Here is an 18,527-nt window from a genome sequence, read left to right as displayed (position 1 = left end):
TTGGAACAGGTTAACCACTTATTAAAGCAGGAGATTGGTCTTTTAAAAATTTAGCTTTTATTATGAAAATTCGTTGAAGAAGGCACTCCAGCCTTTGTGTATCTTCAAGTTTGAGGACCAATAGAGCAACACCCCCACATAGGCAGCTGAATTCAAGGAACATAAATAGTAGTTAATGCAACATTCCCAACCAGTTTGTAATTGATCTTAATCGTCGACCAGTATTTCCCTTCCTGTATTTTTATTATATATATATCTAAACAACTATGTTAGAAGGATACTTTAGGTTCTGCGAATCATCAACAACATGAGTCCTCTATGTAAGTTTCACATCAACAACAAAAGGTGCTCACAGAAGGTGGGGGAGACAACCATACACCACAACAACAACGACTACCAATCCACCAACCGTTCGACTACACAACCATCATTAGCACCAATTCATCACTTCAATGTTTAAACTGAAGTATATATCCCTCAAAGGTTATGTTATTCTTGTCATTGAAGAAGATTACAACCTTCATACTCCAGATCTATCACCATAACACCAAAAATTATTGAGCTAGCTATAACAATTTTGTTTTCCACCGATCATGGACTAAGACACCGAGATTTAAAAATAACCGACATTGTGCAAAAATGTGCAGGTAACAGGGATCACATCATGAATCAAGACTCGCGGGAATAAAGGGGACAAGGTCTCATCGGACAAGTCAATTAGAAATTAATGCTTATAATTGGGATTGGTTTGGATAATGTTTTTTTACCTAATTGTAAAGACTTACATTCCTAAGTTATGTAACCCTCGACTAATCGATGACTATATAAATAAATTTCTCTTTTAAAACGGGTAGCTAGATCAGCTGGTCATCCTTGTTTCTTAAAAGTTTGATGCGCTCCAATAGGTCCCAAGTTAGAGTCCCTGATGGCGTAATACTGCAGAATTTGACATGTAAGGTAGAGTTAGCTTGCCCTCCATTCGGCATAATCTTCATCCCCTATCCGTTTCGACTCCCTTTGCTGGTTCCTTATGAAACCTGCTGGTAGGTTAGCACGACAATTTGCTAATATGGTAGTACGATGTTGGAGCTCAACTTGCTAGTTAATAATATGTTAAATTCTCAATAGGATCGTATCCCTTTTCTCATTAATCTCAAACTATTTATATGTTACAACAGTTGGCATTGCCTTGACTCTCAAGGAATCCTTTTCCTAGAATAACTCTGTTTACATAGATATCAAATCCTAACTATAGAAAGATATATTCTCCTAATACTCTCCCTCAAGATGGAGCATGTAGATCCAGAATGCCCATCTTGGACAAGAGAGAGTTAAATTGAGCTTTCCCCAAAGCTTTTGTGAAAATATCTGTTAATTGCATTGTTGTAGGAGTGTATGACGGAGATATGATCTTACTTGTTATTGCATCTCTGACAAGATGACAATCCACTTCAATATATTTTGTTTTTTCGTGAAACACTGGATTTTGTGCAATGTGTAATACTGACTGAATATCACAGTATAGATTCATTCCTTGAGTATGATGAACACTCAAATCACCAAGTAATTGTTTTAACCATTTTAACTCACATGTCACAGCTGCCATCGACCTATATTCTGCTTCTACAGACGAACGAGAAACTGTATGCTGCTTCTTAGTTTTCCAAGACACTGGTGCGAAACCAAGAAGGACAACCCAACCAGATAATGAACGCCTTGTCAATGGAAAACTTGACAAATCCGAATCACACCATCCTTTCAAATGGAGAGAACTATCAGAACGTAAAAGTATACCTTGGCCAGGATTTTTCTTCAAATATCTAACTACACGGAGTGCTGTTTCCCAATGTTCTACTCTGGGTTGTTGCATAAATTGGGACAATATATGCAAGGAATATGCAAGATCTGGTCTCGTCACTGACAAGTATATCAAACGACCCACTAATCGTCTATATTTATCCACATCCTCTATTAATTTTCCTTTTGCTAAAGCTAGACGATGATTTGTTTCTAGTGGAAATTCTGCAGGCTTTGCTCCCAATAATCCAGTCTCCATAATAATGTCAAGAGCATACTTCCTCTGGCATATGTAAAATCCTTGTCTACTCTGTGACACTTCTAGTCCAAGAAAATATTTCAACTTTCCAAGATCTTTCATTCTGAAACAATGACCCAAGTATTTCTTAAAATTATGAAGTTCAAGCAAATCATTGCCTGCTACAATTAAATCATCAACATAAACCAATACGTTAAGTTGCATCTTCCCTTTTGTCATTGTAAAAAGTGAATAATATTAATATGACTGTAATCCATAATTCTTCAAAGCTGTCGATAACTTTGCAAACCAACATCGAGGTGCCTGCTTCAAGCCATACAACGATTTCTTCATTCTACATACCATATTAGGATTTCCCTTAGCAAACCCTGGAGGTATCTTCATGTACACTTCTTCTTCCAAATCACCATGAATAAATGCATTATGTACATCCATTTGATGCACTTCCCAGTTCTTAACAGCTGCAACTGCCATAAAAGTTCGTATTGTCGTCATCTTTGCCATAGGAGCAAACGTCTCATTATAATCTAAACCCTCAACTTGATGATTACCAAAGATCACCAACCTTGCTTTCAAGCGTACAGATTTCCATTTTCATCTCTGTTTTCTTTATATATCCATTTACTTCCTAATGCTTTCTTCCCAGATGGAAACTCCACCAACTCCCATGTTCCTCCAAGGCTCGGATTTCTCTATCCATAGCTGTTCGCCAACCTGGATGTTTCATATCTTCTTTAAAGCTCTTTGGATCATTTGCGGCATTAACTATCGCAAGATATTTTCTATGCACAGCGGAAAAACGATCACAACTAACATAATATGTTAAAGGATAAGGTGTACCCGAGGTAGATGATTGTGCAGATTGAGGAGAAGATGGACTATTTTCTCGAACTGTATGCGTCACAAAACCTCTGAGTCTAGTCGAAGGAATCTTCTTACGTTGTCCCTTACCCATCTCATTGATATTGTTATCTACCACTGTCTCTGTTGGTGCACTACATTCATTGTCATCACTAGAATCTGATACGATCTCTTGTTCTTTCTTCTTTATCTGTTCTATTGGTCGTGAAGAGCTGTCCTGTATATCTTCACCACTTTCTGGAAGTTCAGTTACACTTCTAGGTAACGGTAACTCCTGCACATCCTCATCATCACTCCAACATGCTTCATTACTTGGTGTTGCATTATTTGGAAGCTGTTCATATTATATCTCAATATATGGGAACTACAGTTCATAAAAATCCACATCCCTGGCACTAAGAATTGGTGTGTGTCCAAATCATACACTTGCCATGTTTTTTTACCAAACAGATATCCAAGAAACACACATCTTCTTCCCTTGCTAGCAAATTTGTCACCTTTGTTATTTTGATTATGCACATAACACAAGCACCCAAACACATGCAACCGATCATATGGAGGAAATTTTCCAAACATAATCTCATATGGTGTCTTATTCCCAAGTAAAGGTGTCGGTGTTCTATTAATCAAGTATGCTGCAGTTAATGCACACTCTCCCCAAAATTTTATTGGCAAGTTAGCTTGAAATCTTAATGCTCTCGCCACATTCATAATATGTTGATGTTTTCTCTCAACTCTTCCATTCTGTTGAGGTGTACCAACACAAGATGTCTCAAATATTATACCATTAGACTTAAAATACTCACGCAAAGAATCAAATTCCGTTCCATTATCACTTCTAACATATTTGATTTCCTTGTAAAATTGACGTTTAATAAGAGCAATAAAATTAAGAAACATTGATTCAACTTCTGTTTTAGTTTTCATCAAATAAATCCAAACACCTCTTGAAAAATCATCTACTATTTTCAAGAAGTAGTGAGCTCCACAAGACGAAGGTGTCTTGCAAGGCCCCCATAAATCCAAATGAACCAATTCAAATAAAATACCAGCTTTATTCTGACTTAAAGGAAAACTACTTCTACGATGTTTTGCTCGTGGACAGATATCACAAGCTTTATTGTTGTTCCTAAAAGAACCACTCACAACTGGTATTTTCTGCAACACTTTCTCTGAGGGATGTCCCATTCGTTGGTGCCACAACTCGTATGAATCGCTACTAACTCCTAACACTTTAATTGGAGGAACACCACGGAAGAAATATAGTCCATCTTGTCTCTCACCCACTCCAATCACCTTCCTCGTCCACTGGTCATGTATAACACATAATTTTTTAGTGAATTGTACAACACAAAGGGACTCATCAATCATCCGAGTGACTGAGATCAGGTTACAATTTAATTGAGGCACATAAAGAACATTATCAAGCCTTAAACCACCAGGAAGAATAATGGTTCCAATTTTATCAGAGTTCGCTGTCTTTCCATCAGGTAGACCAACTGAACAATTTCTAATTGTCTTCACTCCTATCATGTCATCTATATTGCATGTGACATGATTTGTTGCCCTTGTATCCACAATCCAGGAGTCACGATTCTTCTTACCTTGTAATTGTATTTTCGATTTGTTTGAATTCAAAAATTCAAGTACTTGTTGAAGTTGAGTTGTTGTTACTCCAACTAATCCAGCTCCATCCTGCAGGTCCTGCACTTGTATTTGACTCCTGATTGGCTGACATACTCAAGTTGTTGGCACGAACAGGATTGGTGCTGTTATTGCCTCTTCCACCTCTTCCATATGCAAAACCACCACGACCAGGATTATTTCTACCACCACCCCTGTTACCTCTGCCATATCCTCTACTAGAGACAAACCCTCCTCGTGGTCTATCTCCCCACCAGTAAGGGTATCCAATTAATTTAAAACAACCATCGTTTGTATGTCCATCTTGCCGACAGTGGTTACACACCTTTAAACTAGTAACATAATTACTAGTATTTCCATTTGGGAAAGGTTGAACTTTAAAAGCCATCACATTATCTTGTCCTTCTTTAGACAGAGAGACATCAACTATTCTCAAGCGCTCGGGATTCACTACATCTTGGTATGCAGCATCAATCGTTGGCAATGGATCTCTTGACAATAATTGTTCACGCATCGACCCATACATATTGTCTAAACCAATTAAGAAATAATGAAGATAATTTGCTTCTCTTAAAGTAGTGACTTGTGTTGCAATATCACAAGTACACAGACCACAACTACATCGTGGTGTCTTCATATATGTGATCAACTCATCCCATATTTTATTAAGCCTTCCAAAGTACACAGCTACAGGTTCAGATTTTCCTTGCTTGCACTCACTGAGAGAAGATTTGAGTTGACAAGTTCTAGTTCCACTAACAACACAAAATCTATTCTTCAAGTGTGTCCAGAGAGTACTTGCATCATCATAATCTCCCAGTGTTGATCGGATAGAAGAATCTAAGGTATTGGTAATCCATGAAACAGTCATAGAATGTACATCACTCCATTCCTCCACCTGATCAGCATCTCCAGTAGGTTTCTTCACAGTTCCATCAACAAAGCCAAACTTACGCTTTGCTTTCAAAGATATTCCAATGGCTCTAGCCCATTCATCATAGTTAGTTCCCTTCAATATGATCGGGGTAATAATAATACCCGGACCATCACTTGATCCTAGGTGATAAACTGGATCTTTCTTCGTCATGTTTGATGATTGTGGATCATCATCTTTTGTCATCTCTCATAAAAATAGTTTTAGGATTTCTGTTTTTTTTCGGCTGAAAAGAAGTTTTAAAAATTTAGGTTGAAATCAGGCTCTGAGGCCATGTTAAATTCTCAATAGGATCGTATCCCTTTTCTAATTAATCTCAACCTATTTATGTGTTACAATAGTCGGCATTGCCTTGACTCTCAAAGAATCCTGTTCCTAAAATAATTCTGTTTACATAGATATCAAATCCTAACTAACAAAAGATATATTCTCCTTATATAATACACTTTGTCAAATAATATTAAAAAAATTACTAAATGTCAACCTTGATTTTAATGTGTCCAACCATCCCATTCCCCTGCTATATGTCTATGAAAATGCCATCGTCACTTGAAAGAGAAAGCCATAAAAGAATGTCCTCCCGTGCCTATAAATTCTCCCACTATCGTGCTTGCAGTTACTGTTAGCAAGACTTGGCAATGGCTGCGTCTTAGCCGTCTCAAGCGTCCCAACAGTTTGTAGCGTGCAGGTGAATAAAGCCAACAACCAGGTGGTTAGGTATTGATAAACTGTATCGGACCCCACACATTACTTTTACACGTGTAATCACGTCACAAAAGCAACATTACTTTTGATGTCGCAGTAAACAATCAAATTTTGACCTCGCAGAATCTAGACAGTTCGATGATAACAAAGTGAAAAACGAGGCGAAAGAAAAAACCATATAATAAACCCCAGGTACAAAGAAACACATTAACACACTCCCTAAAATCATATTAACACACACTCTTGGTATTCTCCGCCTCTCTCTCCCTTTCTCGTATTCTCTTTGTTTCCTCCGAATCTAAGTAGGGTTTTCTAATCACAACTCATCAGATCATAACCTTAAAGATCCAATCTAATGGCATCATCTATTGGAGTTGTCACTTCCGTCTCTGCACCATCATCTTTTTCATGCAAGGTATAAAAATAAAATTTTCATTTTGTTTATTCTTTAATGATTTTGTTTTTTTGTATTTGCTTAGTTGATTTATTATTTTCTAGGTAGCATATTTCGATTTTGAGATCCTTAGAGTTTGATGTTGAGTGATCCAAATGTTCCATTTTGAAATCCAATGGTTTACCAAGTGAATCAATAATTATGATCTGTGAATTTGGATAAATAGGATTTGATCTGGGAGCCAAGTTTACTTTTGACTCCCATGGTTGGATTTAAGTTGATTTGGTTAACCTCTGTTTGCTATATCTGCAGTGTAATCTTAAATTTAGAAAAAGAGATTGTATTATAAAATCTATTTAAAAGGAAAAAGCGAAGTAGGAAATCTAAGTGTGTGTTATATTTCTTTCGCTGTCATAGCTCTTCTTATATCACTAGTTGGGGTTCTATTTTCTTGATATAGTTTGGAGTCATGGAAATGTAATCGAGTATGTTGCAGATCTTAGATGCAGTTATTCTTCTTACTAAGAAGTTTTGGTAGTTAATTTGATGAGGCTGACTTTGTATCAAGACAAGAGAGTGATAATACTTTTCTAAGAAGATCCTGTGTAGTGGTAAAAAGCCTACCAAAATTCTTGTATTATATCAATATGTGATGCTGAAGTCACTGATTCGTAGGTAGCAGTGAGAATGAGTTCTTTGCATCAATATGTTTAGTTTCCTGTAGATACACTTTGACATTCGATTAATCTGAACTATAAGCAGTCATTCTGTTTTAGAGTGTACTGTTTCGTGCGTGAAGTGATTGGATATAAACCGAGTGTCTAACAATTACATATAATGATATAATTGAGATTCTATCTAGGAATTTCTGTGTGTATAATCTCAGTGAACTGGTTAGCACTTGAACCTGAAATGTAGTCTCGTTGGAAAATAAATCTGAAATATTCTATGGATGTGTGTATGGATCAGTGTTTACTGCAAAATTGTGTAAGACACTGGTTCGCCATTAATTACAAAAACAGTGGTTTATCCAGGGTTTCTCCATGCGTAGTTTAAAACTTCTTGTTGCCTGAATGTTAGTTAGAAAAATATGTATCCATGGCTTTGCTATGCATGCTCTTAATAAACTTCTTATGCTCTGAATTATCGATAGTAAGAAATGGATCTAAAGTAGTTTTGCAGAAATGCTTATGGCTAGTGTTTCTTGGTAAGTTGTTAAATTGTTAACTGTCTTATGAAGTGTTAGATATTTTGACTCAGAAAAGCTAGAGTCTCTTCACATGTGTTATTTCTTGAGAGGAACCAAAGTTATAATACCGATAAAGGAGTGTCATGATAGTGTACTTTGTTTTGGGTGTAAAGTCATGTTCTGGCATTTCTATGACATCTGTAACAGAGAGTCAGTGATTAACAGCGATTTCTTATTCAGATTTTGTCTAGGACTTTTCTATGCGGATACCCGTAGTTAAATTGTTATCTGTAGTATGGTGCAAATGAAAATACAGCTCTGACGTGTTACAATCATATCTGTTAACTGGGCTGAACTAATAAGTTTCTTTTTTACATTTTAAGCAGGCAACAAACAGAATTTCTAGTCTTAAGCCATTTTCTTTGTCCCTTCAAAGAAAAAGCTTTCCATCTCTCAGGTTGCGCTCTCTTCGTGTTTCCTGTGTTGTAAGTTTTCTAACCCTGAATTTGCCAACTTTCTCCAGTTGATCACTTACAAAACCACCAAAACATGATTCAGCAACGTTCTTGCCCAATCCTAGTAGTGACTGATGATTTGATGCTTATTTTGTTTGACCAGGCAAGACCTGAGACCGTGGATAAGGTGTGTGAAATTGTGAGGAAACAATTGGCCCTTCCAGCTGACTCTGCAGTCACCGGAGAATCAAAGTTCTCTACTCTTGGAGCTGATTCCCTTGACACGGTATATTCAAAACTGCCTTCAACTTCACTACTGTTTATATTCCATATAAAATATACTCTGACTTTTGTTATATGCTATTAGGTTGAGATTGTAATGGGGCTTGAAGAGGCATTTGACATTTCTGTAGAGGAAGAAAGTGCACAGACCATTGCAACTGTTCAAGATGCAGCTGATCTGATAGAAAAGCTTTGTGAATCCAAAGCTTAAAAGGCGAAAGTAACTTAGATTAGAAGGAAAATTCCTGGACAAATGAGATCTGGCTCACTTTCTCCGTTCTTATTTATGCCTTAATGTTTGTTCTAAATTAAACTTATGTTTTGTTTTAGCTAGTTTAATTTTTTTGTTTGGATTTTCTATTTTTATATCAACGGTTATATTGGAACTTCCTAATATTTAATTATGTTATTTTTATGATGTGTTATTCCCATGCACATACAAACGAAATAATAATCTAAAAAACTGATAGTGTTTTAATTACATCCAAAAACATGTTAAGTAGCATCTTACACTCGATTTCATATATCTTTATCTTACACTCGATTTCATAATAAGGACAACATATATTGTGTTTGTATCTGTATCTGTATCTGTATCGTACACTATGTTTTTTTGTATTTTAAATTTTCAAGTCTTTTAAAAATTGCCTCTATCAACCTTACAACTTTTGTTATCAGCCTTTCATCTTTTGTAGCAGACCTGTTTGTAATCAACCTTTCATCTCTTATGGCATACCTGTTTATTTTTTTGCTCCGGAGATGTAGAAAGAACGGAGTCTTATAGATGTGGAAAGAATGGAGTCTTATAGGTAAAAATGTCATTGATATGGTCACAAGAGATTTTTTGAATGTGGGCATGTCTTAGACATACATTTCTCTTACATACCTAAGATTAAAGACCATGAAATGCCATGTGATTCTAGACAAGCTAGTCTCTGTAATGTTTAAGAAACTAATCTCACCTTATCAAAGATTCTAGCTAGTCTCCGTAATGTTTCGTATAAAATTGTATCTAAGATTCTAGGTAATAGAATTAGGCCTCTTTTAAGAAACTAATCTCACCTTATCAAAGTTGTCTTTGTCTTTGTGACTGGTAGAGCTATTCATAACAATATCGTTGTTGCTCGTGAAATGATTCAGGGATTTTTTGGTACTACGGCTTTAAAACTTGATCTGTTAGGCATTTGACAGATTTGAATGGATTTTTTTTATTAGAGTTCTTAGAAAATTTTCTTATTCAGGGATTTTTCGTAACCTTATTTATCGGTGTGTGTCCACTACTAGCATTAGTGTTCTTCTCGATGGCTCCCCATGTGATCAGTTCATTCATATTAGGGGAATAAGACAAGGAGATCTTCTATCTCCTTATATTTTCATCCTTGCTAGAAGTTTCTATCTAGAATTTTTTTTTTCATGTTGAGAGTAATGGAGTCATTTCTGGTATTAAGGTTGTCAAGAGAGGTCCTCCTATTACCCATTTACTTTTTGCAGATGACATTATCGTCTATGGAGAGGCTAGTATGAGTCAAACTGATAGTATTATAGATATTTTGCATAACTTTGGTAAGTGTTTTGGGCAGATGCTCGATCTTAATAAATCTTGTGTGCATCTTAGTGGTAACCTTAGCCTTGGTGCATGTGCAGACTTCGCCAAAGCCCATAACATTCTCTTGTCAATGATTTTGAAAGATATTTAGGTGCTCCTCTTTTGTTAGGTTATTCTAAGTTCAAGTCATTTTATCATATTGTTCAATCCTTTGAGGCTAGACTAAATATTGGGCTAATATATCTTCAAATCAAGTTATCAGGTCTACCATGATTAAGTTTGTGTTTAATTCCCCACCAACTTATCAAATGGGGTGTTTCAAAATTCTTAATATTCTGATTAAGAAACTTAATACCCTCCAAAGGAATTTCTGGTCGGATCACATGGCTAACAAAGTGCTAGTAATTCAGAATGCAACTCGTTTATTTTGTGAGGTAATTCACATATCGAAACAAATGGTCATTTTTTTCTTCATTGCAGGACAACTTATGAGGTATATTCTTATTTCTTGAGTAGTTTTGACATTAGATGGGTGCATTCATGTGATGTCAGGAGAACTATATTGAAATGGAAAAACAGGAAAAACGAGAAGATGTTCAAGAAATTATGGAGTTTTTTGCCGTTTGCTATTTGGTGGAGTGTGTGGAAGGAAAGAAACAATAGATTTTACAATAATGTGGCTAGAAATGGAAGCAAATCATTGTCCATGTAAAATGTTTGTTGTTTCAGTGGACTATAAACACTGATATGTTTATGCACACTAATCTGTAAATGGGACGATGTGGTTCACACATCCATGTAATCTTCATTAATTTCTTTGTCACTTTTTTAGTGACTTAGAATTTTTTTTATAAAATTTTCTCTTTGACGTAAGAAAAAACAGGGATAATAAAGGTTTAAAGTTCATAGTTTGGACTAATCTGAATAAGCCTAAGTCTCTAGATGGTCTTGGTTTTAGAAACCTGGAGTTGTTTATGTTAGACTTTGTGTTGGTTTAGCAGTAAAACATGCTTTGAATTTTAATTAATCTGGATTAGCATTAATCCTAATCAGTGAGTAATGTTATGCATTGTTTATCTTGTTTTTAAGATAAGGAATGGCATATTGGTTGATATTTTGTATTGTAGGACTGTTTTTCAACTTATGATGGTAGGTTGATTGACACATGTTCTACTTAGCATGAGGTGGACCCCACTCTACATCTTGTTTAAAAAAAAAACTTATTCCATCATTCAAGAACAAAAAAAGATAGAAGTCAAAATTTGTCTAATTGCAAAAACAACAAAGATTTATAAGCATCCATCTCTATTTTTTTGCTATAATTTAAGGTATGTACTTATACTTCCTATCTGTTAACAAAAGGATGTAGAATATGTGATCCTAAATCATGTATAGAACTGTCTATCAGCATAAAGTGTTGACCATGTTTGACTACAGTCTGTTTATAGCTAATAAGAAACTTGTAAGCATGATTAAAGAGCTGATTTCCAACAGTTTAATCCAGCGATTATATGTAAGCTTGCTTGGAAGCTTATTACTGAAAGTGATGGGTTGCGAGTTCAAATTTTCGGTGCCAAATATTTCAAATGTGTTAGCTTTTTGCATCGGAGATGGATTAACAACCCCTATTCAACAAAATTGGATCTCATAATTGGAGAACACCCTAGATCCGGCGAGTTGTTACCCAATCCAGACAATCACATACCTTACTGATCCTCTCACTCACACCTGGAATCACGATAAACTAAATCTGCTGCCATCCCAAATAACTCAACGAATCGTGAATATCCACCTACCCCAAAATAACCCCTCTGATAAAATTATATGGCCTTTCACCAAAGCTGAAAAATACACCACAACATTTGGATATCACTGCTTAACCAGCTCATTGGATCATTCCCATCAAAACCCCTAGCCACCAACTAAGTTTTTATGGACACTTCCATGTCTTACAAAATTACAGCTTTTCTGCGGAAAACAATTAACGAAGGCATCCCGACCTACGCCATTCTAAACCATATCCACCTCACTGATACCAACTTATGTCAACAATGCAGCTCTGATCCGGAATCTGCTGGTCACATTTTCCTCCATTGTCAAGTGGTTGTGACTGCATATGACATTCTACTCGCAAGACTCCCTAATCAATCAATTACATCCCAAAATCTTCCAAACTTCCCAAATCCCCAAATGATTTATCACAAAAATTCCACAATTGAAAACTCACCACTTTGTCAAAACATCATTATGTTTCCTTTTGTGGTCATTATGGATAATTATGAATGATTATATTTATTAGCAAAGGCAACCAAATCCAAATAGCATTACCCAAATGGCTCTCAGTATTCAACAAGAGTTACATGGAATACCAGCTCCCGCAAACCCAAGAAATGAAACACCAACGTCTACAATAATCTTAATAAGCTGGATCAAACCTAATATAGATTGGATAAAAATCAACACAGACGGAGCGGTGTGAGGACACCCGGGGAAGAGCTGGAGAAGGTTTCATTTGTATGGATGTTTTTTGCCAACACCTTGGTAGCCGTAGCGCAACCACTAGGAATCACAACCGCTCTCACATCTGAATCTTGGGTACGCTCATAGCGTCCAGGACGACAAAAGAACGAAGTTGGAAAACGAAACCAATTTGGAAAACCTGCTTCAATTCCTAACCTCGGATGCCGATCCGCCTTTGCACATCTTAGAAATGATTTCTGAAACCAAACAAATCATGAGACAGATCCTATACTGCACTGTCAACCACAACTACAGAGAAGGCAATCAGGCGGCGGACGGACTGGCCAACATGGCAGTGGACAACAACCAATTGGAGAACCTTATAACTTTATTTTGGGACCACACAATCCCACTATGAATCAACCAAATTTTTATGGATGACTCCCTGGGTATCACCTACCCTCGTGTAATAATTCTAATAATATTTTCTTGCTTCAAAAAAATAAAATAAAATATCTAATTCAATTTTTTAGTTTTTGATCGCAAGCGTGTCGTCAGCTTCTCCTTCATAGGGAATTATATAAAACTGATAGAAATATTTCCAGGAAAAGCTTAGGGTTGTTCTTCACAGTATTGGAGTGCAATTTTCATCATAATTTCATCCGATCTTAAAATTGATTTCAAAACTGAAACCATCTGAGTATTATTCTCTATACCCAAATAAGGTTTTTCAAAAATTAATGAACTTTACATTTTGACTAAATTGAGAATCCTATTAATCTCAATTGATAGAAATAAAAATATATATTTATAAATAATCGATAATATATTAATGTTGGACGAGACATGAATAATGAAACTTAAGATGCTTGAGAATTAAGTTTGGAGTTTTAATGGTGAAAATCCGGAGGAGTAAGAAGAACATAAACGACGATTAGAATAAGTTTACCCACGTTAATTAGATAGGTCCAATGACGTTTGGTACCACAATAGAAGTTAACGAAACACAAAATACCACAACTTAACATAATAGCATTCCATTTTTCTGTTGACTAATTCGCCCCCAACAAAACATAGAGTTTAGGTCGCACATACATAACCATATGGGATCTAGTTTTCAGGCATGATTGATTTGGGTTATTGGAGATTAGAGTTTTAAAAATTTCCAGGCATCACTTCATTCATCCCAATCAATAGCTAGGACAGGGACGGTTGATCTTTTTTTGATCGATAAAATAGATGGTCATTGTAATGAAAGAGTATTGATTTTGTCGGTAAGTTTGTGAGAAAGGGTCTCCAGTAAAAGAGTTTTAATTAGGATCGTGATGGCAAACTCCTGATGGTCCTTTAAGGTTCTGATCAGAATTTACATCGTTTCTGTGGGGTTCGTTTGTTGAATGACTACTTAGGATTTCCATTCATGTTGGTTCAGCAGAAATAAGTTTGTGTTGCAGCCGATTAACTATATGGTATAAGAAAGTTTAAAATTGATTTTTTATGATAATTCATGTAAATCTATAAAACCGTATCTTGTGTAACTGATTTTAAATCTCAATTCGTGAGACTTCAATAGGATGTTGTTTCAGTTAGCTTTACTTCTTCTTTAAACAGTAGAATCCCTAATGCGAACCAGAAACAATATCCATTAGTTATTAATTTTCCTTAATATGGCCATTAAAAATAGTCGCAGATATGTCATACACCTATCACTCGGGTAGTGCAAATATGGTACTATTAAGTTAAGAGCCTGCCAGCGTTTACTCGGCTTAAACGACTTTGGACCCCATGTAGTTCATGTGTCGAAAAACCATCAAATAAGAAACGCAAAAAATGTACTATTAAGTTAAGAGCCGTTCATCTTGGGGTCGCACATTATTTGGAGTGTCGGTAATCAATCTCACTGGAGTCGCATAATCAATGCTACTTTTTGCTAGGAATATTACTGACATTTTACAAATAAGTCGCACATCTGACGCGTATTCAGTGGTATTTTGTAATATAAAAGAGTAAGGGTAACTATGTGGGTGGACAAAACCCTCGATTTTGATTAGTTGACCGAAGAAAATTGTTTAATCTGAGTGCAAAACTCATTTTACAAAAAAATTCATAAGGGTAACTACCTTCAAACTATATTAAATCCTGAAAACATGTTCTCGCAAGTTTTTTTCTCCTGCAATGCTACATCATCCTGCAAAATTAAATTCTCTCCGGATTGAATCTACCTTCAACACTATCTACAGTTTGATCTACAAAGATTAAGTTACCCTGTTAGCCTCATTAAAACACTCAATTCATTAAAAGTTTTCACAAAGCTAATATTACAGTTCTAACTGGATTCCTTACAAGAACACTAGTTGCGCAGAAAAGACCCAGTTCATTACAACCGAGATCAACATCTACATTTACAGTACTCTCTGGAAAGACGCCCTAGCTACTAATTGCTAGCGTTTACTGCATAGCTCAAATCATGCATCTTGTATTGCATTGTCCAAAATCTGAAGCCGGCTTTCGGATTGCTAGAATGAAGATGGCAAACAAAGCCATGCTGATGAAATTATGGTGGAATATTAAAAATTCAAACAAGAAATGGGCCAGGTACATGCGGACTAAATTCTTGAAGGTAAATGGTGAACTTGTCGATTACAAGCTCAAATCTTCTATTATGCCGGTCGACATACTTCTCTATATTTTGATAATTGGAATGGCCAACATAGTATTGCTACTGTTTTGGGTATACAGCCAAAGCGACGCAATGGTTATCTGTAGAGAGATGGTGGATTTTTGGGAAAGTGCTAGAATGGAAATGATGATATAATGTTAAAAAATGGTTACGAAATAACTATTATCAATGTACAGAAAAGAAGAATTCAGATGGCGAGGGGTCTAATGCAAATGGTAAGTCACTGAATCATGTTTTCTTTTTTGGTTCTGGCAATGGAGACTGAAAATGCAACAGAATGGTTGTAACTTTTTTAAATGCAATATGATGAAGTCAGCTTATTTATATTGTCCGACGATTGTGTGTCGATAATGCTGGAGATGCAGGTGTATTCTATAAACTAAAACTACAATCAAAGAACTGGAACATGTACAAGACTAAAATCTATTGAAAACAAGTGTTTCTTAATAGTTCCCATGCAATGCTCTGGGTTCGCATAAGGTACAACATGTTTGAAATTGCATCTTTGATTCTCTATCCAGTCTAATTCACTTGAAGGAGAGGCATATACATACCTAGTCTTAATCTACAATCTGGTAAAGGGACAAATTACGAACATCCGTATATGTTTGATCTTTATGTCTTTAGTCAAATACTTGACTAACAAAAATTGGCTTGTGTTTCCAATATTATGAATCAGTGTCAATACTTCTATGAATGAATGAATGAGAATGACAGGCCACATGTTCAACACATGCCATGATTTCCGAATTCTATGGTATTTTCGAGTTGCACATAGGTCTGTGAAGCTTATCATCCCAATGGAGTGTTTATGGAGGCCACCGGAATGTGAAGAAATTTTAATTTGCTGTGACGGGGCCTCAGAAGGTAATCCGGGACCTGCTCGCTCGGGTACAGTGGCAAGAAGTAGCAGTTGTGATGTGCTTGGGGCGTTGAGCATCGGTCTGGGCTCCACAACTAATTATATGGTGGAAATTGAAGCCGTTGTTAGCGGATTGGAATGGGCTAAGCAGTTTGACCATGAGAAAATCCGTGTGCGTTCGGACTCCAAAAGTGCAGTGCATGCATTCTTCGCCGACTTTATGTGATGGATTGTACGACAGAGATGGTTAGCAGTGAAAGATGATTATGCGTACATGAAATTTGAGCTTGTATATCGTGAGATAAATTTTGCAGCTGACGAAATGGCCAAGAGAGGTTGTACGCTACAGCTTGGTGCGACATAAATTTACATTGGAAGACCTCCTTTTTTAGATTTTGTAGAATGGCCTGATAGGCCATATTACCGATTTAAATATTGCTTTGCTCTCTGCCAACCTAGGATCCGAGAGAATCCTCAAAGATAGAAAGTATAACACCATTAATAGTTATTTATAGGGTTTGGTTAAATGTCTCATCTCTTTTCTATTAACGACAATTCAAAGCCATGCGCACCTTCTCCGTAAACATCATTACTCCATGCAAGCATATTTTCAAAACCTAATTCTAGACGTTGCATTATTCGATAAACCTTCCAGAATTGCCATTAAGAGGTGCATTGATAGATCACCTAATTGGCTAATTCTGATTGGTTCATGGTGCAGCAGAAACAATTAATTACGTGAAATAAAGTGCACAAGACAATTTGCACTTGAAAAATTACCACCAAAAAATTGGTTCGGAAATAATTAATCACGTGAAATATAATACAAAAGCCAATTTACACTTCAAAACTTGGAGTCCTAGTTACCCTAGGTTAATATTTAAGCTCCTAGTTCTTAAAAGTCCTATTTTTTTGTTCTAAACTTGGAACAACTCAAAACAAAAATACTTTGATTAAAAAGAAAAAATGTTAAAGGAATATACATAGAGAGGAGTATTTAACTAAAGAGAAGAAATGTTAAAGGAATATATATTGAGGAGTATTTAAGAGTGTGTCTAGAAAGTTAAACTATACAATTCTCCATGTTAGGGCCTGGTTCCAAGTGAGCAGTAGATTAGGATAAAAGGTGGAAAAATATTAAGTGTCGCAAATATTTCGGACAAAATTGTGATATTTACTGTTCAGTCGTTTTTTCCAATACAAAATTACCTTTGAACTAACTCAATACAATATAAGACTAAACCATAAGCCATCCTTGAGATTTTAAAGTTACAGCAGTCCTATTCACTTATTCTAGTCACCACATTGGAAAAATGTGGTTGTCTGACACAGTTTGATGCATTTTGGAGAAACTCCTGCTGCAAATTACATTTCCTCGATCAATTTGAAACCCTGCATTTCAATAGAACTCATACATGAATTCAGCAACACTACATCTCATTCAATAGTACCATATTCATGTGTTATACAAACAACATCCTGAACTAGTCGTACAATAGGAGAAAAGCATATATAACGAAGCGAACATATACATGTATTTTCCTACAAACTTCCTTGATTTCTAAATTCACTACCAACAAGCACAATTCTTTCAACGTATCCAGTCTAGCCCCAATTCCATTCCGCTTCCAAGTGCGCTAACTCTATCTCCAAGTTTTCTTTCTCCGTGTTTTCTTCTGTCTTAATGCAACCTCTAAATCATCCCTGTAAAGCCTTTTCTAATCTCTCCTATATTCTTTTCCTGTCTATCATTGGTTTCTTGATTTGTTCTACTGAGAGGATTGTTCATACTTACACATACTTCATCAATCTTATAAATTTCACTACTATTGAAGTTTATAGGAAAAGAAAAGAAGACAATTACATTCAAAATCAACAAGCAAATACTATTAAACATACCATTCTTTTTGATTCCCAGTTTTTACAAAGTTTTGAAGGTCCTGATCCTACTAGAGCTCAGTCACAAAAAAGCAGTACTAAAGTTGATTACCTACAACATCTTACTATTCACCTTAATTTATCAAAGTTCAACAAAACACATCATATTAAACAGTCCCAAAAAAGTTCCCCGATTTCTAAAACAAAACACTTTCAACATTAGCATCTGCCACACTAGTACTATTATTGAGAAGAGAACGAGCAATTATCGAGAAATCCAAACCTGTAAAGCAATTACATGCAAAGTACTCGTGATTTTAACCTATCCAATAGGATGGGGTTGTTCCTCCAGGATTTCAGTGTTCAAACCGTTTATCACTCGGAACCTCCTTACCTTTGGAAAAAGATGCCTATAGAAATCCTCATCGTCGGACTCATCATCAACTATTTCTTCACCACACTCCTTCCGAAGCGCATCGAAACTGCGGAAAAAAGTATACCAAGTCTTATAAGGAGAAGGTGAAGGCTCTTCATCGACTATTTCTTCTTTTGGAACAGTTTCAAAAATGAAGGTCCTGGAA

The 18,527-nt window shown here is 35.9% G+C and overlaps 1 protein-coding gene across 1 annotated transcript; it reads left to right on the top strand.

Annotated features, from left to right (window-relative positions):
- Positions 1-6,398: 6,398 nt before the first annotated feature.
- On the top strand, positions 6,399-8,942 carry LOC113319695 (acyl carrier protein 1, chloroplastic-like). The gene is made up of 4 exons (XM_026567937.1): positions 6,399-6,615; positions 8,170-8,268; positions 8,402-8,524; positions 8,606-8,942. Exons 1-4 carry the CDS (start codon positions 6,556-6,558, stop codon positions 8,729-8,731), a joined length of 408 nt encoding a protein of 135 aa, XP_026423722.1. The 5' UTR covers positions 6,399-6,555; the 3' UTR covers positions 8,732-8,942.
- The last annotated feature ends 9,585 nt before the right edge of the window (positions 8,943-18,527 follow it).

The sequence above is a fragment of the Papaver somniferum genome, chromosome 10, assembly GCF_003573695.1.
Source record: "Papaver somniferum cultivar HN1 chromosome 10, ASM357369v1, whole genome shotgun sequence".
Taxonomy (NCBI): domain Eukaryota; kingdom Viridiplantae; phylum Streptophyta; class Magnoliopsida; order Ranunculales; family Papaveraceae; genus Papaver; species Papaver somniferum.
The sequence above is the reverse complement of the archived record's forward strand: the minus strand, read 5'-3'. Positions and strand labels throughout refer to the sequence as shown.

Coding starts and splice junctions, on each gene's coding strand:
- LOC113319695 (XM_026567937.1), top strand. CDS start 6,556: ATGGCATCATCTATTGGAGTTGTCACTTCCGTCTCTGCACCATCATCT. Junction 6,616..8,169: donor CATCATCTTTTTCATGCAAG/GTATAAAAATAA, acceptor CATTTTAAGCAG/GCAACAAACAGAATTTCTAG. Junction 8,269..8,401: donor CTCTTCGTGTTTCCTGTGTT/GTAAGTTTTCTA, acceptor TTGTTTGACCAG/GCAAGACCTGAGACCGTGGA.